Below are 26,025 nucleotides of genomic sequence, written 5' to 3'. Positions count from 1 at the left end.
GCAGGAAATCTCACGTTATTACCTCAGATCCTGAATGCGTGTAGGCCGGCGTGTTCGCTTACTCGTATCAAAACATGATGGCAGAAGCAGGCTTATTAGTACTGCAGGACCAGTTTATTTGCTCCGTGTGCCTTGACACCATGAGGGATCCCGCTTCGGTTCCATGCGGCCATAACTTTTGCATGAAGTGCATTACAAACTACTGGGATCGGACAGGCGAGAGCGGCTGCCCACAGTGCCGTGAGATATTCACTCCGAGGCCGGTGTTGCGCAAGAACACCCTGCTATCGGAAGTTATCGAGCAGTTTAAAACAACAGGACTCGGTTTACCAAGCAGTGAAAATTACCCAGTAGAATCAGAGTGTGATTTCTGTACCGAGAAGAAGTCCCGAGCAGTGAAGTCTTGTCTCACGTGCCTGGTGTCCTTCTGTGAGAAGCACATCCAACCCCATTATGAAAAAGCCCTCTTGAAAAATCACAAGCTGGTCGACCCGGCTGTAAATCTGCAGCAGAAACTGTGCACAAAACACGAAAAACCAATGGACTTGTTTTGTAGAGACGATCAGACTTGCATCTGTTATGTCTGTTTTGCAACAGAGCACAGGAGTCACGATGCGACCACCCCTGAGACAGAAAGAGCGGAGAAACAGGTGAGGAGTTTAAATGAGTTTGTATGAAGTATATAAAGAAGCTGAAATAATGAGTTGCAACCACAATAAAATATTCAAGTCTCAGATTCTGAAATTATTCTGTGTTTCGTTTCTTTTTTGTGATTGCCACCAACTTTTTTCCCCAGCTTTTAAACTGATTTTTGTTTTCAAACAGAATGATGTGGATACAAAGCTATGTGAAGTTCGAGAAGGAATCCTGGAGAGGTCACTCAAAATTCAAGAAATGAAAGAATCCTTAGGTTCGATTAAGGTACTTTCTAATTACCAGAATTCAAAATACAAATATTTCATAAGTATAAATAAATTTGTTTCGTCGTAATTAAAAGAATTTTCAGAAGCTCGAGTTCAAATCGTACACCTGGCCTTTGTCCATGTGGTGTTTGCTTGTTCTTTGGTACACTGGTGCGCCTACCACATCTCCTCCAAAGATATGAACGCCATATTGACTTGTGATTCCATATTTTCCCTTTGTGAATCTGTGCGAGTAGCCTGTATATGAGTGGTTCCTGATGCTGGTGGGTTAGACTTAAGCCTGCGATGAACCTGAATTGAATTAGTCTGATTATATGTTATGAGAGTATGAATTTTGGTCATTTTTGCTTTGCATCTTCCCCAACGTAACCTATCATCTATGAGGAAGGAGTGAAAGCTTTAGCTTTAGATTCGTCAAAAATTTCGATCTCAAATTTTCGGCAGATCTCGACGTTTTAGGGTCCCCTGATACCGAACATATCAATATCTCAATGTGTGTCACAGTTTCTTGAGGATGGTCTAGAGCTAAAACAGCTGCATGTATAAATACCAAACTCAAAACTTTAGCCTGTTAGGAGATTACAATGTACTGATTAGTTTTTGAGCCAAATCGTGTAACAGAAAGAGGCACTCTAGAGGAGCCCTCAAATACCTTAATTATGCAATTAATTATGAATTCTTCTTGTCAATTGAAATCATAATGACCTATTTTATGATAAGAAAGATCAGCATCAGAGTGGTAAATAATTAGATAGATACTTTATTAATACCAAAGGGAAATTCACATACTCCAGCAGCAGCATACTGATAAAAAAGCAATATTAAATTAAAGAGTGATAAAAATGCAGGTAAAACAGATAATAACTTTGTATAATGTTAACATTTACCTCCCCGGATGGAATTAAAGAGTCGCATAGTGTGGGGAAGGAACGATCTCCTCAGTCTGTCAGTGGAGCAGGACGGTGACAAAAGTCTGTCGCTGAAGCTGCTCCTTTGACTGGAGATGATCCTGTTCAGGGGATGCAGTGGATTCTTCATGATTGACAGGAGCCTGCTCAGTGCCCATCGCTCTGCCACGAATGTCAAACTGTCCAGCTCCTTGCCAACAATAGAGCCTGCAATCCTCACCAGTTTGTCTAGGCATGAGGCGTCCTTCTTCTTTATGCTGCCTCCCCAGCCCACCACTGCGTAGAAGAGGGTGCTTGCCACAACCGTCTGATAGAACATCTGCAGCATCTTATTGCAGATGTTGAAAGATGCCAGCCTTCTAAGGAAGTATAGTCGGCTCTGTCCTCTCTTGCACAGAGTATTAGTATTGGCAGTCCAGTCCAATTTATCATCCAGCTGCACTCCCAGGTATTTATAGGTCTGCACCCTCTGCACACAGTCACCTCTAATAATCACGGGGTCCAGGAGGGGCCTGGTCCTCCTAAAATCCACCACCAGCTCTTTGGTTTTGCTGGTGTTCAGTTGTAGGTGGTTTGAGTGGCAACATTTAACAAAGTCCTTGATTAGGTTCCAATACTCCTCCTCCTGCCCACTCCTGATGCTTAATAAATCAAGATCATAAATAATAAATGATAACTACTGAAACGTTATAGAATAGTTTGGGTAACTTGGTTCCTAGGACGCAAAGCCTACTGACACGCATGTCCGAATTTTTAGCAATCGCTGCTTTTAAGCCTAAGCCTAGATTGTGTGGACTTCCCATTGATGCTCCATTTTGACCCTGCAGCTCACAGATATGCTAGCAGGCTGAGAGGGGTTGCTAAAAGTGCCCCAGTATTATGAACAGTTTTTCTTATCTTTACTCTTTTAATTTGGATGGGTTTAAGTTTTGGGTCCCTTCATTGACTCTGAAATAGAGGTGTGTTTTGGAACAGGACCTGTGGGATGTGACTTAAAACCTGTGGAAGTTTTTACTTTAATTTAGGTGGAAATGAGTGGTCAGAACTGAGATCGTGGAACAAGTGCAGGGGAAAAAATTGACTGTAATGGTCAATAAATCTCTGGTAAAAAAAAAAATGACAATGTTGCATTGAATATGAGCAAAAATCATTGCATGAGCCAAGTTCTGTATTAACGTTTTTATGTTCAGTTAATTTGAAAATATATTCAATTTATTTGTACTTCAAGATTAGTTTATATATTAAGAATATAGCTAGATAATAATTATTTAGTTGTAATAGGGCATTGTTACTTTGAGAAGGGGTGCTGGGTAGCAGGAGTTATGGGAACTAGGAAGTGATTATCAGTTTTTGTGTGGATTAATAGGGTTTTGGAAACACACAGTTTTCTTACTGTGTCTGTCTTGAGTTTCATTTTGACCGTGGAAATGTATAACATGGAAAATAAACGTCATTTGTTTTTATAAAACAGTGGAGTGGATTAATGTGAAACACCAGGGACTGGACTCGCGCAAGTTCCTGCTATAGCCAAAGCTGTTTTGCATCTTCAATCATGACATTCTAAAAAATGCGACATTATTACATAGCATATATAATGTGTCCTGATTCTAGAGTCTATTTGTGCAGAGGTGTCTGCTAATTTCAAAGAATTTCCCAGGGGCAAGTAAGCTGCACCTCTGTCTATGTACTCAACTACTTCTGACTTTTAGTTTTGGAATTAACCGAATACTTCTCGATACACTATTTTCCAAGGAAATCATAGAGATTTTCCCTAACTTCCCTTCCAGTGGTGTTTTAAATTAATAAAAATTGTATAACCTTTTGCGTAAAACCATACACCAATATCAGTCATGCTATGTACTATCTAGAGTTGATTAACTCAATAAATCAATTCAAATTTTTCATTTGGGACAATGTGTAAAAATGAAAACATAGATTCACTTTAACCTGGGTGATTACAGAACACTGGAGAAGGTTTTTGTCAAACCATCCTGCTCCCTCGCACTCAGACACATAGTAACAAGACAGCAGCTCATGTATAAACAAACAAGGAGGTTGCTTTTGAAACTGGCAGTGCCCACTCACTCATTTGAAAGTGGTTCTGTTTTGTTAAATCTGCGTTGATTAAACCACTGGTCTTGGTGATGTCTGACTAAAGCTTATGGCAACTAAAGGTAGAAGCATGACAGACTTATTCCAGCATCTCCACCAGAGTCACACATCAGAGTGGGAGAAGTTTGTAGCTCTTCGAGACGAATAAGATAGTGGCACTGAAATGGCTGTTAAAACCAGACACTCAGTCGTGGAAGCACGCCACGATGCAAACTTCCCAAAGCTCAGTTATACGGACAAAAAATAATCTCTCTGTCCCTGGTACAAGTGCTCCATCATAGAGGGTCTTTAGTGTAGAGGGGGCAGCATTATAACAGGGCATGCCTCAGTGCAGTAGACTGGCATTTATCCCTTACAAAAAGCCTGTACAAATACTTTAAGCAACTAGTGTTTCATTTTGTTACTCTCCAATTTTTCTTTTGTTTTGTGTAGAAAAGTATTTCATTAGGGATACAAGCCATTTTTAAGGAGGTTTTTTTATTTTTTATTTATTTGTTCTAATTTGTCAACTTGAGTTTACACTTTATTGATCCTAATGGGGAAATTCATCTTTTGCATGTTACCCATACTAACATCTACAAGTAGTAAGTTGCCACTGAGCAGCATTCAGGAAACCATTCCAGTTCTAAAGCCACTTCCTCTACATCTGTTTTTTATACAAAAATAGGCACCAAAAAATGAGTGTCAGGTCAGATCAGGTTGGGGAGCCATGTGGTGGTGCAACATGTTGATACACCCACCACATGACGGACACCTTGGGATCCCAGTTGGCAACCCCCAGGCAGACACGCGATCCAGTCCCACGTTCTGGAAATGACCAACTTTCTGCTGCAGCCGTTGCTGTAGACCCTCACAATGCATGTAATGTGCCTCATTTTGCAACTCCATGAGCAAGGATTCTCCGAAGAGATACATTATTGAAGGAGACCAGTCTTTGTCTCAGGTCACTGGATAGTGTCCGTGTCTCACAGTCATATAGCAAAATGGGGAGCACCTGGACTCTAAAGACATGGACCTTCATCCTTTTGCAAAGATATCGGGAGCGCCACACTCCCCTTTCTAATGACTTCATGACCCACTAAGCTCTCCCAATCCGTCTACTGACTTCTTTAGAAGAGTCACCAGAGACATGAATGTCGCTTCCAAGTTAAGTAACTTTTCAACGAGGTCAACATTACCCTGCAGACAGACACACTGCTGATGGCTGTGCCCAAGAGGTCATTAAAGGCCTGGATCATGGTTTTTATCCAGGATGCTCGCAAGCCCAGACACTTGGACTCCTCACTCAGATGCACCATTCAATCAATCAATCAACATTTATTTATATAGCACATTTTCATACAAAAAAATGTAGCTCAAAGTGCTTTACAAAATGAATAGAAAAATAGAAGACACAATAAAAAATAAACATAAGTCAACATTAATTAACATAGAATACGTAAGGTCCGATGGCCAGGTTGGACAGAAAAAACAAAAAAAAACTCCAAAAGCTGGAGAAAAAAAATAAAATCTGTAGGGGTTCCAGACCACGAGACCGCCCAGTCCCCTCTGGGCAATCTATCTAACATAAGTCAAACAGTCCTCTTTGCATTTAGGGTTTTCATGGAAGTATCTGATGATGATGGTCACGTAGACTTCTGGCTTTCAGTCCATCAATGTTGGTGCATCATGATGCTTTGAGTAGGTGGTGATGTCGCGAAGATCACAGTGTCATTGGCAAAGTCAAGATCTGTGAATCTTTCTTCACCAACAGATGTACCACAGCCACTGCACCCCCAGAACACCCAGTCCATGCAAGTATTGAACTCGTGCAGGGGTACTACAGTCACTAGTGGAAGTTACTGTGACTTGCTGGAAACCAATGTCAAGCCTGCTATTTGATCCAAGTGGCGGGGACTGCTGTCTCAAGGAGTCTTTTTGCTGTAAGACGATGACACACACTGCTAAGAACACCAAGGCTTGTCTGGAGAAACTGAAGTTTGAGGTATTGCCACTTCCTCCTTATTCGCCAGATTTGGCACTGTGTGATTTCCACCTTTTTGGGCCGCTTCAAAAATATCTGGGTGGTCGTCGATTCAGGACCGTTGATGACAGCGTGAAGAAAGTGGTGCACAAGTGGTTGTGAGGACAAGACAAAACCTTTTCTTCTTCTGGAATCCCAGCACTTCCAGGCAGGTGGTACAAGTGAAGTGAGAAGGGTGGAGACAACATTGAGAAATGTCTTTTATCGGTTCTGTTAAGGTTCGTTCCATTTTCTAATAAATCCCATTTTCTTACTTTAGCTTGACTCCCCCACGTACATACATTTTTTTTTATCCATTTTTTAAAAAAATACAAACTATGGTGGTTCCTTCTGACTTTTGTGTATTGACTTCTATTTTAATTGAGATCATCTTTCTGTTGTAGAGTTTATATAGAGTAATTTATTATATACTGTGTCATAAAGTTGTGTCCCTTCTGTGAATGATTACAAGATGGTCAAGCCAGTTGTAATTTTGCAACGGAAACTACATAAAATAATGAAAAATCAATGGACATGTTTTGCAAGGACGATAAAACTTGCATCTGCTGAATGAGATTGACCTTCAATTGCCATCCATGTTTCAAAGACATATTTCTATCTTGAGTTCAAACCTTTTAATGTGTGCTGTTCTTTGTAAGCATAATCTTGTAGCGTGTGTGCTCTCCTGTAGTGAAAGCAAAAACAAATGTGAAATCTGGGTTACATGTGAAGTCTCATTTTCAATATAGTTGTGATTTAAAAAATCGTCCTGTGTCAGGCATAATCTGAAAATGTAAAGGTAACAGTGCAGGATTTGGAAGGATGTACATTTAATCCTGTACATTCATCGGGTTGAGAGAAATGCGAAGGTTCTACATTATGTTTTAGGAGAAATTAAACAGAACAGCTCTCTGTCTTTGGTGAGCTAATTGCACATTACCTCCCGAGTAGACTTTAAAATCTTCCTCAGTTATAGAAGAAACATTCTTACAGCTTTTTCCATTTGTTTGTAAAGAAATATGTCTGATTAACTCACAGCCAACTTCTGGGCTTCATGCCCATTCTTTCAACTTGTAGTTGCTAAATGCAGGCCAATGCAGGCCTTATCCAGTCTGCATGTATCCTTCAGAGAATTTTCTGGCCTTATTACAATCGGAACACACTCCACACAGACTTGTCCCCAAGCTGGAATTTGAACTTAGAACATTGGAGATCTTCTTCTGCCGTTTCATCTATTTGTACTTATATGTGGGGTTGATATTTTATTAAACAACCAGTAACGGCGGACTGCACAAATATACTTGACTTGATTATTCCTAGTTTTCATCTTCTTTCTCTGTGTGTTTATCATTCGCTTGCTCAGAGATTGATGGTGCTTGCTCCTTTCTGAGCAGATCTTCTTTTCTCCACCCTAGTGGCCCGCTTCTTCTCTTTTTTCGTCGGGCATCTTTTTGCGTTAAAACTGATTAAGTCAGTGTTTGTGTTGCAATTACTTGTACATTTTCCTTAATTTTTCACTTAATCTGCCTCAAGAATGATTTAAGATATGAAGAGGTAGGGGAAGTGAGGGCGAAGGTGATACGGAATGAGAATGGCGCCCATACGCATGCACCATACGACCGCCCTGCTGCCGAGAGTTGATTCTACAGTAAAATTAAATAAAGATAAAAAGAGGAATAACCTTGGAGGTCAATCATCACCCCAATAGCGGATAGTAGACATTACGTAGTATATGTGTACGAAATTTCAGGTCAATAAGTCAAACGATTTGCGAGCTACAGGTGATTTTAAATCCTGGACAGACAAACAGACAGCCACAGTAGTGTATTACCACAGGTGGACTCCAATTAAGCTGCAGAAACATCTCAAGGATGATCAGGGGAAACAGGATGCACCTGAGCTCAATTTTGAGGTTCACGGCAAAGGCTGTGAATACTTATGTACATGTGCTTTCTCAATTTTTTTATTTTTAATAAATTTGCAAAAACCTCAAACTTTTTTCATGTTGTCATTATGGGGTGTTGTGTGTAGAATTCTGAGGAATAAAATGAATTTAATCCATTTTGTAATAAGGCTGTAACATAACAAAATGTGGAAAAAGTGATGTGCTGTGAATACTTTCCGGATGCACTGTATAATAGAAGATTAGTACAGTTGTTCAAAGCTAGAAGCATACCTTTGTTGCTGCTTGTCTTTTGGTCTGAATAATATTCAGGTGTCCAGTGGCAAGACATTCCATTAAGTTGTTTATTCTCTTTAATCACAAAGAGTGGTGACATGTTGCATTTTAAATAGCATATGCAAGAAAGAATTTCAGTTTTCTCTCTATATGTCACAGTAGAGACCATTTTAAATGAGCCCATCCTTTGCCCTTTTCTCTTCGTCTCCTAAATGGCTGCTTCCTTTCCCAAACACTGAACATGCTTATCCATTCACACCAACTCATAGAAGTCCAGTTAGCCAAATTATACTGCACACGTGTTTGGAATTTGGGAGGAAGCTGGATTTTAGAGTTCCATGCAAAAGTTTGGACACAGCTGATCCAATTACATATTTTTTACTGAACAGTCAGCATGGGTTCAGAAGAGGGAGGTCATGTTTTACTAACATGCTGGAATTCAATGAGGAAGTAACAGTGGACCATATGATATTAATTATCTGGACTTTTAGAAAACATTTGATAAGGTGCCACATGAGAGGTTGGGCATCAAACTAAAAGAAGTGGGAGCTCAGGGTGATGTTTGTACTGCAGATGGGTGTAATATTGGCTCAGGCACAGGAAACGGAGGGTTATGGTGTGAGGAACCTTATCAGAACTGGCTGACATTTAGAATGGTGTCCAGCAGGGGTCCCTGCTGTTTTTAATATATATATATATATATATATATATATATATACTGCTCAAAAGAATTAAAGGAACACTTTTAATCAGAGTATAGCATAAAGTCAATGAAACTTATGGGATATTAATCTGGTCAGTTAAGTAGCAGAGGGGTTGTTAATCAGTTTCAGCTGCTGTGGTGTTAATGAAATTAACAACAGATGCACTAGAGGGGCAACAATGAGATGACCCCAAAACAGGAATGAATGGTTTAACAGGTGGAGGCCACTGACATTTTTCCCTCCTCATCTTTTCTGACTGTTTCTTCACTAGTTTTGCATTTGGCTACAGTCAGTGTCACTACTGGTAGCATGAGGCGATACCTGGACCCTACAGAGGTTGCACAGGTAGTCCAACTTCTCCAGGATGGCACATCAATATGTACATTGCCAGAAGGTTTGCTGTGTCTCCCTGCACAGTCTCAAGGGCATGGAGGAGATTCTAGGAGACAAGCAGTTACTCTAGGAGAGCTGGAGAGGGCCATAGAAGGTCCATAACCCATCAGCAGGACCAGTATCTGCTCCTTTGGGCAAGGAGGAACAGGATGAGCACTGCCAGAGCCCTACAAAATGACCTCCAGCAGGCCACTGGTGTGAATGTCTCTGACCAAACAACCAGAAAGACTTCATGAGGGTGACCCAAGGGCCCCATGTCCTCTAATGGGCCCTGAGCTCACTGCCCAGCAGCATGCAGCTCGATTGGCATTCGCCATAGAATACCAGAATTGGCAGATGCACCACTGGTGCCCTGTGCTTTACAGATGAGAGCAGGTTCACCCTGAGCACGTGACAGAAGTGAAAGGGTCTGGAGAAGCCATGGAGAACATTATGCTGCCTGTAACATCATTCAGCATGAGCAGTTTGGTGGTGGGTTAATGATTGTCTGGGGAGGCATATCCATGGAGGGTCACACAGACCACTACAGGCTTGACAAAGGCACCTTGGCTGCCATTAGGTATCAGGATGAAATCCTTGGACCCATTGTCAGACCCTATGCTGGTACAGTGGCTCCTGGTGCACGACAATTCCTGGCCTCATGTGGTGAGAGTATGCAGGCAGTTCCTGGAGGATGAAGGAATTGATACCATTGACTGGCCACCACACTTTCCTGACCTAAATCCAATAGAACACCTCTGGGACATTATGTTTTGGTCCATCCAATGCCACCAGGTTGCACCTCAGACTGTCCAGGAGCTCAGTGATGCCCTGGTCCAGATCTGGGGGAGATCCCCACAACACCATCTGTCATCTCATTAGAAGCATGCACCGATGTTGTCAGGCATGTATACAAGAACACAGGGGCCATACAAAGTGCTGCGTACAATTTTGAGTTGCTGCAATTAAATTTTGGCAAAATGGACTAGCCTGCCACATAATTTTTTCACTCTGATTTTTGGGGCGTCTTTGAATTCAGGGCTCTGTAGGTTGATCATTTTCATTTCCATCAAATGATGTGGCATCCTTTCGTTCCTAACACATTACCCAGTCTATATCAGTATAGATATCCAGGAGGATTTCTTTTCCCATTGAGATCTGATGTGTTTTCAAAGTGTTCCTTTAATTTTTTGAGCAGTTTATATATATATATATATATATATATATATATATATATATATATATATAATGATTTGGATAGGAATATAAGTAATAAGTAGGTTAAGTTTGCAGGTGATACCAAAATAGGTGTATTGTCAGATAATATGGAATCCGTTAAATCATTACAGAGGTACATGAACAGGTTACAGGCTTGGGCAGATTTGTGGCAGATGATATTTAATGTCAGTAAATTTAGTAAAGTATTACATGTAGGAAGTAACATGTTAGGTTTGAATACACAATGGGCAGTCTGAAAATTGAAAGTCTACCTTATGAGAAGAATTTAGGAGTCGTAATAGACTTGACGCTATCAACTTCTTGACAGTGTTCAGAAGCCTTTAAGAAGGCTAACAGAATGTCGGGTTATATAGCGCCTTGATGGGTGGAGTACAAGAGCAAGACGTTTCTGCTCAAGCTTTATAACACACTGGTGAGGCCTCATCTGGAGTACTCGGCTGTTTTGGTCTCCAAGCTACAAATATAATTTCCGGCGCCACATCCGAGTGGCAGCCTTTCCAGCAGCTCCGTGTCAGTATACTGCTGCTGGATTATGTGAATTTCCCCTTGGGATTAATAAAGTAGTATCTATCTATCTATCTATCTATCTATCTATCTATCTAAAAAAATACTTTTTAAAAACCACGCTTATATTAAATTAAAAAGTGTACTAAAAACACTCAATTTTTCTTTTTTGTAAAAACTTGATTGCTTTGTATGGATCATAATAAAATTAATAAAAAAAAAAAAAAAAGTGTACTAAAAAGTAAAAAAATAAGTCTCTCATACATCACTCTCCAAATAAAAGATGGCTGCTTTTGATAAGATTTTTAGAAGTGTTTTTTGAATGTTGATTGATGAAAAGCGCCCACGCTTTTATTTATAATTATTATTTATTATATTTAATTAGTTTATTTATTTAATTTATTATATATAATTTATTATAATTATATATATATATATATATATATATATATATATATATATATATATATATATAATTAGTTTTAACCTTTTAGTCTTGGGTATGTTTTAGTTCTATCCGTTACTTGCGCCATCTATTGGTGAAATCTTGAGCTATTCTTCATATGAAAATTTCATTTCTTAATTAACATGGTTTGATTGACCAATTCGTGAAACTGATTATTGATTCATGTATTGTCATTGGAAGTGAGTAAGTGTGCAATATTTCAAGTCATTTGGACAATAGGAAGTGGGTTAAATATCGATTACAAGATTTGTACCAGACAAGAAACAGGTGAAGTCAATATAAAGCATGTGCAAAAAAAAAAAAAAGGACATAGCAGCACTAGAAAAGGTCCAGAAAAGAGTGACTAGGCTGATTCCAGGGCTACAGGGGTGAGTTATGAAGATTAAAAGAGCTGAGCCTTTACAGTTTAAGCAAAAGAAGATTAAGAGGAGACATGATTGAAGTGTTTAAAATTATGAAGGGAATCAGTCCAGTGGGTCGAGACTGTTATTTTAAAATGAGTTCATCAAGAACACAGGAACACAGTTGGAAACTTGTTAAGGGTAAATTTCATACAAACATTATGAAGTATTTCCTTACACAGAGAACCACAGACACTTGGAATAAGCAACCAAGTAGTGTGGTAGACACTAGGATTTTAGAGATTTTTAAAACTCGATGTTTTTTTAGAAGAATTAAGTGGCTAGGACTGGAGAGGTTTGTTGGGCTGAATGGGCTGTTCTCGTCTAAATTGTTCAGATGTACTGGAAACTTGGCTAGGGGTGTCCAGACTTTGCATGGAATTGTATAAACAAGTTAGAAAATTTACACATGACGTAACGTTCAGGTGCATTTGTCGATTAAGTAGGGTAATACGAAATTTGGATCATTTCACATTTTTTTGTCTACTTTATCAGAATGGGTTATCTCCGGAGCCCCAGAGAGGTTGTTGGTAGAAGGAAAATAGTAAATTGCGAGAATGTTTTACAATTTGCGTTCATGTTTTAATTAAAACATTCCCATGATTTATTTATTGTGTGTGCCTTTGTGCTGTCAAGCCCTGCTGTGCTTGTTGTATACTAAAGTATGGTAAAAGCTAAAGAACTGTCATTTACTGGTGAGAAAAATAATTCAATACTAGCTCACATGGAATCTCTTCCTGTTGTCACTCAGCATAAGGACTAAAGAGGTATAATGGTTAAGATGATTGATGCACATTGATGCTTTGGCAAAGTCCCCCCCCAATCCAAAGCAAACAACAGGATATAGAAGAGCAATAACTTTACTTATGGACTGCACTGTATGCATTTTTTTGGGGGGGCAGCTGCTATTGCGCTGCCCGTCATTCATTTTAAAGCCTGTACACGCAAGGAGAAGTGGTCAGATCATCTGCTGTGAGCTGTGTGTTTTGCTTGTCATTGTTTTAAGAGCTGGGAGCAAGTTAAAGTGTCTCTTGCAGGACTTCAAATTGTCTTCTGAGAAGATCACGTCTTGTCTCCCTACTCTGCCTTCCCAAGATTTTTTTTTATAGTACAGAGAAAATTAGTTGAAAAGTATGATCACTCATTGAATCTGACTGTAGAAGAAGCCATCCTTGTTGATCCAGAGATTATTAGTGATGTGGCTAGAACTGTAGCAGCAATGCCACCCACTCAAGTCAGTGTTGAAAGACTAAAGAGGATCTGGCAGAAGCAATTCTGTTTCTTAGAACATTGCATTGAGTTAATTTTGGTTTGCATTTAACAGCTATTCTATTCTACAACTGTATTCCAACTTTAATATATACAGTAATCCCTCCTCGATCGCGGGGGTTGCGTTCCAGAACCCTCCGCGAAAGATGAAAATCCGCGAAGTAGAAACCATATATTTGTATGGTTATTTTTATATATTTTAAGCCCTTATAAACTCTCCCACACTGTTACACATTATTAGAGCCCTCTAGACATGAAATAACACCCTTTATTCAAAAGTTTAAACTGTGCTCCATGACCTGACAGAGATGACAGTTCTTTCTCACAATTAAAAGAATGCAAACATATCTTCCTCTTCAAAGAATGCGTGTCAGGAATGGAGAATGTCAGAGAGAGAGAGAGAGAGAGAAAAGCAAACAATCAAAAAAATCAATACATGCTTTTAAATATGCCGAAGCTGTGCAAAGAGTGAGAGAGATAGAGAAAAGCAAATAATCAAGCACAGTGCGGGAAGCATATCATATATCATTGAGGAGTTTTAGTTAATATGTAATACGTGCTCTGATTGGGTAGCTTCTAAGCCATCCGCCAATAGCGTCCCTTGTATGATATCAACTGGGCAAACAAACTGAGGAAGCATGTACCATAAATTAAAACACCCATTGTCCGCAGAAATCCGCGAACCAGCGAAAAATCCGTGATATATATTTAGATGTGCTTACATTTAAAATCCGCGATGGAGTGAAGCCGCGAAAGTCGAAGCGCGATATCAAGGGAAAGATTAAGTTTAAGCATGCACACACATTTCATATATCGAGGGATTGTTTTAACTAAACATGTACAGGAATTGCAGATCATACCCTCATTCCCCCAATTGGTAGATGTTATATTTTTGTTTTTTAAATATTTTGGTAGCAATGAGTCGTGTTCAAAATAACCGTGATAATAGAATGCAGTTATATATATGTTTTTTTTTTAATAGATTGCATTTTAATGTGCTTTTTAACAGTACGCTACAATGTCATGTAATTAAAAACAGAGCACAGATAGGCTTTTGGAAGCTCAATAGCTTTCATACACAGAAGATCCCAATTCGGGAGATGTGAATATGTCATTTATTTTGGTGCTGTTAATTGTTGTGGAAAGTCTGTGACTAATTTAGTTTTTTTTTTTCTTTCAATAATAACAAAAGGGGTCTCAAAAAGATAAAATCCCTAATAAGCACCCAACAATACAGCCTCCCTTTTACCAACCTTAGAAACAATATCACATCACTCAGTTAAACTAATTAACCTAATTAAACAAACTAGTTAAACTAGGAATAGTAAAGTAAAATTCATAAAATAAAATTAACAGTGATAAGAAAATTAACAATACTGCTTGAAATTTAAATCAATATTATTCCATGAAAGAAGCAAAACACCTAAAATAAGTTCCCCATCAAGCTATTATTATTAGTTAAAACTCAGTAACTCATAAAACTATGTAAACAACTAAGAACATGATATGTTTTATAATAGGAATACCAAAGGTGACCATTATCTTAAAGGTTTTAATACCCGTCTCAAGGTACACTGAAAGATAATGGCTGTTCAGGCTGTAACCCCAACTCTTTGTCATACATTATACTGCTAATCTACTCTTTCAGCGTGGCCATGGCTGTAGTTCTCGTCTTAGTTTGTGATTTTCAACACAACCTGCCCCTTAAGCAATATACAAACTAAATACAACAGCACAGTCCCTGTTATATGCCCCATGGCTCTGATCTTCTGCTTACATGTAAACTGCAGTTCCCTTTCTAGCCCCATACTATCTTTATATCACCTAGGAAAGTTGTATCTTCATACTTGATTAATTATTTCAAAGACCTTTTAGCTGCAGGTTAGTAATGTCTGTTGTTTTACAATAATAATGTTCAGATTATGCAGCTGTGGGGTTATTTATACTATAATACTTTCAGAGCAGATTTTGACTTTCGTCAGCAGGATGGGTTGCGAGCAGTAATCAACTGTAAATGGTGAAAGAACTCATCGTTACATTTTAGTTCGACTCTCTTTGCTAGAAAGAAAGTTAACTTTATTGGTTTAACAGAGATTCCCTTCACTTGTCAGTAGTGAATAGCAAATATTGACATCTGTTGAGAGATTGAAGAAAATACACAAAGTAAAATACTCCATGGACAATGTTTTGCATATTATTGCTGAATTCGACTCTGACTTGTCAGACTCTGATTCTGATGCAAGCAGTCTGGAGAACGATATCGAAACCGAAAGTGAGGTACCGGCATTCTCTGATCGATCTCCAGCTAATTGTGGTGCTGAACACATTGGTGTAGCTGACGTGCCTACGGCAATGTTCGCCTGGGAGGACCTTCACTCACAATGACAAGAGATACAAACCAGATTGCGTTGCACTGCTACCGCGACTGCCGCTGTCGTTTCCCAGCGCCACACAAAAAACAGCTGGGCAGCCAACCTGCCACTCATTTCTGCCAGCTGTCATGCCACCCATGAGCATCTCAAGCCATAAGAGACTGCGAACTTGGCAGCCACAGCAACTAGCAACAGATGTTTTATGTTGATTTATGTGTGGATCCATTGCTTTGTGTGTTTTTTGGGAAAAAATATCCAGCCCTCAAAGAGTTAATGTAAATACCGAGGAAATGTTCATTCAGTCTAAGCCCATTCATTTTGATAGGTGACTTTTTTTGTGTGCTTCTGTTTGAGCAGCTTGAGTGCGCGTCTCCCGTGGAGTTTTGCCTATCTTGTAGTGGGGATCCTAGTGGCTGTCATACAAGTAAAAGATAAAAAGATGCAAAATATGCAAGTTTAAGGTAAAATTGAAACCATAGTTGAAGTCGCACAGGCTGTTTCTCTGTTGTAAGATAGATGAGTTTGCAACTTCACCATTGCTTTTCAATGGACAATTTTAAAATTTCAAAAATTTCTACAGCACAGTCTGTTTGAGATATGTCAATGAAATTGAACTGCCTTGAGAAATTTCCCTGAAGAATATGTGTGATACATTTCAGCAAAATTGGTCCACTGGGAGCGGAGTTGTTTAATTTAGACAGATTCGCAGACATGGCTACCACAGTAGGTGCTTCATGAATAATACGTTGTGAACTTGAACCCGGACACACACAGATGGACATCGTAAGTTCACCCAACACACGTTTATTTTTACAATATTTATAGTGCACGAACCCCAGAGCCTCTTGCACCGATTCCCCAAAGTCCAGGCCTCTCCGTCACTATGCCTTTCTCTTGGCCGCCTCCCGTCCTCTCTCCAGCTCTGTCCTCTTCCACCTGACATCCACTAATGATTGGAGGGAGGCGGCCCCTTAAATGGGAACCCGGATGGGCTCCAGCTGCTTCCCGCACTCTCCTTTGGACACACCCCTGTGTGGCGGAAGTGCGGTTGTGCACCCGAAGCCGTCCGGGTGTCTCCTGTTCTCTTCCCCCCCAGCACTTCCTGGTGTGGCGGAAGTGCTGGGCTCCAGGGTTCCTCAGGCACCTGGGCACCGCCTGGCAGTGGCCACGGGCCCCTACAGGGTTGGGCTACCCGTGGCCCCCAATACAACCAGGACGATCACCCCCTTGCAGTCTGGAGGAGGCTCAACCCTCCTCTGGTCCTCCTGGGCGTCCCGGCCGGGGACCACACGGGATATTCCGGCACTGGGGCGCCGCCTGGCGCTGGCCACGGGTCCCTACAGGGCTGGGCTTCCAAGCCCTGTACCCAAGGCCCCCAACATAACCAGGACGGACGCCCCCTCGCGGTCTGGAGGAGGCACAAGCCCTCCTCTGGCCCTCCTGGGTGTCGGGGCACAACGTGAACACACCTAATAAAAACCATTGTAGACGTGGAGATAAATATGTGTACACTTCACTAAGATGATGACGACCAAGTCAGGATTTGAACTTTAGACTCTATAGCTATAAGGAATAGCTCAGGTTCACCAAAATGTAATTCGTATTGCCATTTCAAGTTTCTCACATATAATTTCACTGATTCTAAAAAAGTAAAATGAATAATAAAAAAGAATTCTTATTATTTTCAAAGTCTGTGCACCAACACTTGCCTAAACTGACTAATCATAATGATGGCACTCTTTATTTAGTTGTCTGCTGATCAAGAAGCACTTGAGGTCGAGAACAGCTTTGCCAGCCTGATCCACTGCATTGAAGACACCCGCAGCAATGTGATGGACCGCATTAGAGAGCTTGAAAAGATGGAGATTACTAAGACTGAAGAAGTCATGGAGCAGCTAGAAAGGGAGATTGAAGAGCTAAAGAGCAGAGATGCTGAACTGACCAGACTCTCTGAGACAAATGACCACATCCACTTCCTCCAGGTCAGTGTGTTGTTGTAGAAAAAGAAATTTCAAGACCTGCTGTTTAAATTTATTTACTGGTTAGGTTACTGTTACCTTTTGTTGTACACTTTATCTTTTGTGGTGATAGGTTATTAAAATGATTTGGTTTCAATATTCATTAATTTGACTAATTCCCTGTTTGGTAACATATTTTGTAGACTTTCCCGTTTATCAGTGTTCTGACTGAAAATGAAGATTCGCTCCAAGTTACTGTCACAAAAGACTTCTCCACTGAGGACCTGCGGAAGCAAGTGTCCCAGCTGACAGAAAATCTTTTAAAAATCAGTCAGTGGAATTTCTCAAAAATTACTAAAACAAGTGAGCATTATTTAATATAATATTTCAGGTGCTTTGGACAGTTATTTAGAATTGAAGAGCAGACTAGTCTGGGAAGTTCCTAAAACTTTCAAAGTTAATACAGAGTAACTTTATAACGAGCAAATTCTTGTTTCCTCTTTTTTGTTGTCATGTGAAGCCCCTGTTTATGTTATGGTGCCTCCAGAGCCACAGAAACGAGAAGACTTCTTAAAATGTAAGACTTGTCTTTTTTTGTTAAACTTTCAAAATAAAAACCTACTATTGATATGTACAGATGTAGAAACCTAAGACAGCATATTTATAGCAAATATTGCGTGTTTTTAAACCAGATTTTCAAATTGTTTAAGCAAAATCCCATTGTTTCCACTGTAAAAAGGTTCAGTAAATGCCTGTTAATTTCACTAAAATTTGTTCTTTATGCAATGTCTGGCTTTGTTGGTCCTGGGGTTAGCTAGCATTGCTGCCATATGGAGGTTGTGCTTGAATTCCTACTTGGTTAGAGGTTGGACTTTGTCGTCATGTTTCAACTACATTCAAAGAACATCCATCCATTATCCAACCTGCTATATCCCTGCCAACACAGGGCAGAAGGCGGGAAACAAACCCTGGGCAGGGCACCAGCCCACTGCAGGGTGCGGACACACACCAAGCACACACTAGGGACAATTTAGAATTGCCAATACACCTAACCTGCATGTCTTTGGACTGTGGGAGGAAACCGAAGCACCCGGAGGAAACCCACACAGACACTGGGAGAACATGCAAACTCCACGCATTGAGGATCCAGGAATTGAACCTGGTTCCCATCCATCCATCCATTTTCCAACCTGCTGAATCCGAACACAGGGTCACGGGGGTCTGCTGGAGCCAATCCCAGCCAACAAAGGGCACAAGGCAGGAACCAATCCTGGGCAGAGTGCCAACCCACCGCAGGACCCACACCCACACACCAAGCACACACTAGAGCCAATTTAGAATCGCCAATGCACCTAATCTGCATGTCTTTGGACTGTAGGAGGAAACCGAAGCACCCGGAGGAAACCCACACAGACACGGGGAGAACACGCAAACTCCACGCAGTGAGGATCCAGGAATTGAACCTGGTTCCCATCCATCCATCCATTTTCCAACCTGCTGAATCCGAACACAGGGTCACGGGGGGTCTGCTGGAGCCAATCCCAGCCAACAAAGGGCACAAGGCAGGAACCAATCCTGGGCAGGGTGCCAACCCACCGCAGGACCCACACCCACACACCAAGCACACACTAGAGCCAATTTAGAATCGCCAATGCACCTAATCTGCATGTCTTTGGACTGTAGGAGGACACCGAAGCACCCGGAGGAAACCCACACAGACACGGGGAGAACACGCAAACTCCACGCAGTGAGGACCCGGGAATTGAACCTGGGTCCCACCGCATGGAAATGGTTTTGGTTTATTGATGAACCTAAACTGGCCCTGCATGAATGTGCTTTGTGATGGATGTGTTTTTGACCAATATTGGTTCCTGCGCTGTGGCCGATGCTGCTGAGATAAGTTCCATCCTCTCTGCAACCATGTACTGGATTTACTGAGTTTGATAAAATGGAAAGATGAATAGAATAATTCATACAGTGGTTCAGTCTGAACAGGGCTTTCAGCTTTAGGTCAGCAACAGCTAAATGTGCACTTATCTTCAGGCTTTAAGAAGTACTTGGCATTGTGAAATCAGTGTGTCTTTCAAACATTTATTTTTTTATGTTATTTTACAGTACATTGTATGTATTCTCTTGAGTTTAAAGGTGATTGTTTATTAAATTCTTTTCACAGAGTTAATCCTTATAATGTCAAATTTTGGATGATGTGGCACTCATCCTTATGTCAGTTGTTTCGAAGACTCTCTGTCTCATTCACAAATGTGTCTCTGTCAGATTTTAACTTTTCTTTAAATACAATCAATAATTAGTCTAAGACAGAAGAATCGATACAATTCAATACTAAATGAAGTCTGATAACTGCACAAAGACCCTCGTAAAGTCCAGTCTTTGGAACTCGGAGAGATAAACAAGGTTTACCTCCTTAGCATTATAGTCTTGGCCAAACGTTTTGAGAATGACACCAATATTAATTTTCACAAAGTTTGCTGCTTCAGTTTTTATGATGGCAATTTGCATCTACTACAGAATGTGAAGAGGGATCAGATGAATTGCAATTAATTGCAAAGTCCCTCTTTGCCGTGAAAATGAGCTTAATCCCCCCAAAAAAAATTTCCATTGCTGTTTTGTGGAAGGCTTCAGGGCGCCCAAGAAAGTCGAGCAAGCGCTTGGACCGTCTCCTAAAGTTAACTCAGTTGCAGGCACCACCAGTGCAGAGTTTGCTCACGAATGGCAGCAGGCAGGTGGGAGTGCATTTGCGCTCTCAGTGTGGTGAAGTCTTTTGGAGGATAGCCTGATGTCAGAAAGGGCAGCAAAGAAGCCACATAGAGAGAGAGATATAGATATATATGGATATATATAAAGAGTGATATATATAGATACAGATAGATGTACAGTGGTGTGAAAAACTATTTGCCCCCTTCCTGATTTCTTATTCTTTTGCATGTTTGTCACACAAAATGTTTCTGATCATCAAACACATTTAACCATTAGTCAAATATAACACAAGTAAACACAAAATGCAGTTTTTAAATGATGGTTTTATTATTTAGGGACGAAAAAATCCAAACCTACATGGCCCTGTGTGAAAAGTAATTGCCCCTTGTTAAAAAATAACCTAACTGTGGTGTATCACAGCTGAGTTCAATTTCCGTAGCCACCCCCAGGCCTGATTACTGCCACCCCTGTTTCAATCAAGAAATCACTTAAATAGGAGCTGCCTACACAGAGAAGTAGACCAAAAGCACCTCAAAAGCTAGACATCATGCCAAGATCCAAAGAAATTCAGGAACAAATGAGAACAGAAGTAATTGAGATCTATCAGTCTGGTAAAGGTTATAAAGCCATTTCTAAAGCTTTGGGACTCCAGCGATCCACAGTGAGAGCCATTATCCACAAATGGCAAAAACATGGAACAGTGGTGAACCTTCCCAGGAGTGGCCGGCCGACCAAAATTACCCCAAGAGCGCAGAGACGACTCATCCGAGAGGTCACAAAGACCCCAGGACAACATCTAAAGAACTGCAGGCCTCACTTGCCTCAATTAAGGTCAGTGTTCACGACTTCACCATAAGAAAGAGACTGGGCAAAAACGGCCTGCATGGCAGATTTCCAAGACGCAAACCCGTGTTAAGCAAAATGAACATTAGGGCTCGTCTCAATTTTGCTAAGAAACATCTCAATGATTGCCAAGACCTTTGGGATAATACCTCGTGGACTGATGAGACAAAAGTTGAACTTTTTGGAAGGCAAATGTCCCGTTACATCTGGCGTAAAAGGAACACAGCATTTCAGAAAAAGAACATCATACCAACAGTAAAATATGGTGGTGGTAGTGTGATGGTCTGGGGTTGTTTTGCTGCTTCAGGACCTGGAAGGCTTGCTGTGATAGATGGAACCATGAATTCTACTGTCTACCCAAAAATCCTGAAGGAGAATGTCCGGCCATCTGTTCGTCAACTCAAGCTGAAGCGATCTTGGGTGCTGCAACAGGGCAATGACCCAAAACACACCAGCAAATCCACCTCTGAATGGCTGAAGAAAAACAAAATGAAGACTTTGGAGTGGCCTAGTCAAAGTCCTGACCTGAATCCAGTTGAGATGCTATGGCATGACCTTAAAAAGGCGGTTCATGCTAGAAAACCCTCAAATAAAGCTGAATTACAACAATTCTGCAAAGATGAGTGGGCCAAAATTCTTCCAGAGAGCTGTAAAAGACTCATTGCAAGTTATCGCAAACGCTTGATTGCAGTTATTGCTGCTAAGGGTGGCCCAACCAGTTATTAGGTTCAGGGGGCAATTACTTTTTCACACAGTGCCATGTAGGTTTGGATTTTTTCTCCCTAAATAATAAAAACCATCATTTAAAAACTGCATTTTGTGTTTACTTGTGTTATATTTGACTAATGGTTAAGTGTGTTTGATGATCAGAAACATTTTGTGTGACAAACATGCAAAAGAATAAGAAATCAGGAAGGGGGCAAATAGTTTTTCACACCACTGTATAGAGAGAAGGAGGGAGAAAGTTTGGAAGCATTCGTTATATAGTCTAAGCATAATATCCCTTGGTTTATATTCAACACCTTTTATTCTAACATTTTAATTAGCATTTTTTAGCGCTTCTGCACATTGTTTAAACGATGAAAAACATTGAGTATAAAATCCTGAATCCTTTTTAGAGGTGACTTTTTGTAGGACAGTGTCCCCCATCTTGTATTTATAATCAATGTTTATTTTTCAGTGTGACTTGTCTATGTTAAACTGCATTTTTCAAGTGTTTGTCCCGTTCTGAAGATTTCTTCAAGTCTGTTTGATTTATTTTTGCTGCCTAATCAGTATTTTCTATACCCTGCAGTTTTAGAATAATTTGCAGATTTCAAAAGTGTATTAATTATACCAGAATCAATGCCATTAATTTAAATGAGAAAAAGCTGAGGTGCTGAGATACTCCACTGATGAGCATTCTCCTCTTATCCATGAACTTTGTGTCCTGCCTGTTAACCAACTTGAAATCCAATTTTGTATGTTATGTTAACCAACTTGAAATCCAATTTTGTATGTTACCTCTGATGCTAACAGCAAACAAGACTACAAAGCAGGGAATAATACTATGACACTGAATATAAAATGGATTTAATTTAAAACACTTTCATAAAATGTGCATAGTTACAGTATATATGATTTTTAAACTGCATAATAAAAATAACTTCATTTGCTTGTCAATCTGCGTACTGAGGGCATGACCAGAATTTGTGTCTGGACAGGAGAAACTCCCACCAGAAGTAGTAATGAACCCAGAACTGCCAGCAGCGTATGAGTAGGGTTTACCAGTTGCTCAGTCCACTGCTCTGCCAGATGTTGTGGAAGATCTGTGTGTGCGATTACAGCACAACATTTGCAGTCTAGTTTTATATATACGGGTGGCTAGAACTTTATTTGTTACCAGGGGGAAACTTGGCTTTTTAGAGAAGATCTTTAAAATAAATCAATAAATACAGTATAAAAACACAATAGAAAGACTAAAAAGGGAGAAATTTGAAAAAGAAAGAAAACCGTTGACTTGTTAGCTATAGTCCCCATGAGGCATTATGCAGGCATATTGTCGGTATAAAGGAGCCCCAATCATGTTTCTTGACGCACTTCTTCCTCAGTTCTGGTGTATTTGAGAGAGGATGTGCACCATTGTTTTTAATGGCACTCAGTTTTGTTTTAATTCTCTCCTTTGCCACATCCTCCAGGGGAGCCATAGTGCGTCCTATATCCTAGCCTTCCCTGTTAATTATTTTGTTGATTCGGTGGGCCTCTCTTGAAGTGATGGTACCAGCTCAGCACACCACAGCAAAGAAAATACAGTAGCACTGGCCATCACAGAATTGTAGAAGATGTGCTTCATTCTTGCTAGGTGCTCATATTGCAATATGAGTGCAGTAAAGTTATCTGATTACATTATGAGAACCGGACACTGCTACAAATTGCCTTTTTATGTTGAAATAAACATGTTATGTATTATGTATGTAAACTCATGTCATCAAAAAAATTGGAAATTAAGGCAGTATTGGTAAATCTGTGTTTGTGTGAAAAGAAGATATATGTACTGGATTGGTATCTCATCCAAGAAATTATTTTGTAATGGAGTTTTGCTCACCATAACTCCGTGATGAAAAATTGGATTGAGAAATTGTTATTCTGTTTTATATTTGGATACTGTATAATGGTCATAATAAATAAAGGATAAGTTGGACTATGTACTGATCAGATTTCCTCTGTCATTTTCTTTTTATGTAGATTCTTGCTCGCTCACCTTAGACCCGAGAACAGCAAACAGACACCTTCATCTGTTTTCTGGAAACAGAAAAGCAACATGGAAAAGTCGGACTCTGTTGCATCTTCACCATCCTGAGAGATTTGACTGTTACTCTCAAGTCCTTTGCAGAGAGGGTTTCTTTAATACTCGCTGTTACTGGGAAGTGGAATGGAGCAGGACAGTAACCATAGCGGTCTCTTACAAAAGCATCCGAAGGAAAGGAAAGGAGGACGAGTGTCGACTGGGGTATAACGACAAGTCGTGGGGCTTATCCTGCTCCAGTACCTTCTACCGTGCTCTTCACAGTAACTGGGAGTGTAGGATCTCTGCACCTCGCTGCTCCAGGATTGGTGTATATCTGGACTGTGTCAGTGGCTGCCTCTCATTTTATAGTATCTCCGAGACAATGAACCTCCTGCACAAATTCCAGACCAACTTCACTGAGCCTGTCTATCCAGGCTTTCGAGTTCATAAAGGGGATTCTGAATCAAAGTGTGATTCTAGTATAACAATCTGTTAGCTGAGCCAGTCTGGTCAAGACTAATATCCCTTAACCATGTAAATGTTTTGCTGATTGGATGAAGTTGTAAATTTTGAGCTAAAGGGCAGAGAATTCCAAAATTGGTAGTCGAGAAAACTTGAGTGGTAGAAGGAGTGTCCCCTGGGTAGTCAGTTCCTTGGTCAGCCTAAGGTAGATGGACTCTGTACTGGCAATAATTTTATGTGTTTCTTCCTCATTGCCAGTTGTCATTTTGCTTTAAATTTGCGTAGTTTATATTAGTATTTAAATAGTGTATGTATATTTTTCTACTTCCTGTATACACCTTGCATTACATTTTTTTTTTTTTTTTAATTTTGGTTTGTGTTTGTATTTATAAACATGAACCTAAACTACACTCAGCTAGTCCTCTCACAGAACCAGTGGATGAAGCTCTTAATATAAGTTATAGGGGTTGCAATAAATTTAAACGTATTTGTAACACTTCTTTCAGTTGGGTGATGTGTTCAGGTAGCTTCACATCATCTCGTTTGATGGAGTGGTTTCAGTGTGAGGCCTGCATGTTCTCATTGTCCCTGAGGGCCTTTCATTTGTTACGATAAGCATGGTTTGTTGTGCAAAGCTGGGATATACAGTACTAAACCCCAAAAGGATCATAGCTGTTATTGCTGCAAATATTAACATGTGGGGATTTCTTAAGCAAGAAGCATATTTCCTTTTTTTTTTCTTTCCTCCTTTCATTTTTTTTTTTTTTTTACACAAAGCAAGGTCACGTTGGGGATTGGAGTTTCAGTGCTTTGAGGTGGAAAATACCATAGTGACCAACATTTTCAGTGTACAGTTTGTTATTTAGAGAATGTTCAGTAAATGCTTTTGCAAGGCACTGTATACATGAACACTTGTTCTGTGTATCTGTAAAGGTTAGCACAGAACGGGTGCGCTATGAAAACTGTTTTTAATTTCATTTAAGCCTGGTCTTTAATGTATTGCTAATTCCTTCGTCTGATCATGTGTGTAGTTTTTTTCTTCCGTACACTTTTGAGCCATTAAATTACAGTGCCTATAAAAAGATGTTCACTTGTTTGTAAGGGTTGTGTTTTTATTGTTATACAACATCGAGTCACAGTGGATTTCATTTGCTTTTTTAAGACTGTGCAACAGAATGAAAACCGATCTCTATAAACTGATATAAAATTATCTATCTATCATAGATAGTAATTTTAGTGTAATTAGCATGATAATATACTGTAGTTAGATATACATATATAGATAGATACAGCCATATGAAAATGTTTGACTGCATAATAATTTAATTTTTAACAAAAAAGATAACAGTTCTAGGAATGTCTTTCATTTCCTAGGAACATCCGAGTACTGGGGTGTTTTCTGAACAAAGATTTTTAGTGACGCATTACCTTGTTGTATGAAATTAAATCAAATGTGAAAAACTGGCTGTGCAAAAATGTGCGTCCCCTTGTAATTTTGCTGATTTGAATGCATGTAACTGTTTAATGCTGATTACTTGCAACACCAAATTGGTTGAGCTCGTTAAACCTTGAACTTCATCGACAGGTGTGTCCAATGAGAAAATGTATTTAAGGTGGTCAATTGCAAGTTGTGCTTCTTTTTGACTCTCCGCTGAAGAGTAACAGACAGCATGGGATCCTCAAAGCAACTCTCCAAGGATCTGAAAACAAAGATTGTTCAGTATCATGGTTTAGGGAGAGGCTATAAAAAGCTCTCTCCGAGGTTTAAACTGTCAGTTTCAACTGTAAGGAATGGAAACAAGAAATGGAAGGCCACAGGCACAGTTAGT

General features: G+C 39.9%; 1 protein-coding gene across 1 annotated transcript; it reads left to right on the top strand.

Moving 5' to 3' along the window:
* Positions 1-25,473, top strand: LOC120536992 (tripartite motif-containing protein 16-like). The gene is made up of 6 exons (XM_039765579.1): positions 1-650; positions 826-921; positions 17,200-17,433; positions 17,613-17,772; positions 17,930-17,986; positions 23,692-25,473. The coding sequence occupies exons 1-6, from the start codon at positions 75-77 to the stop codon at positions 24,228-24,230; spliced, it is 1,662 nt and encodes a 553-aa protein (XP_039621513.1). The 5' UTR covers positions 1-74; the 3' UTR covers positions 24,231-25,473.
* Positions 25,474-26,025: the final 552 nt, after the last annotated feature.

This window comes from Polypterus senegalus, chromosome 10, assembly GCF_016835505.1.
Source record: "Polypterus senegalus isolate Bchr_013 chromosome 10, ASM1683550v1, whole genome shotgun sequence".
Lineage (NCBI taxonomy): Eukaryota > Metazoa > Chordata > Cladistia > Polypteriformes > Polypteridae > Polypterus > Polypterus senegalus.
The sequence above is the reverse complement of the archived record's forward strand: the minus strand, read 5'-3'. Positions and strand labels throughout refer to the sequence as shown.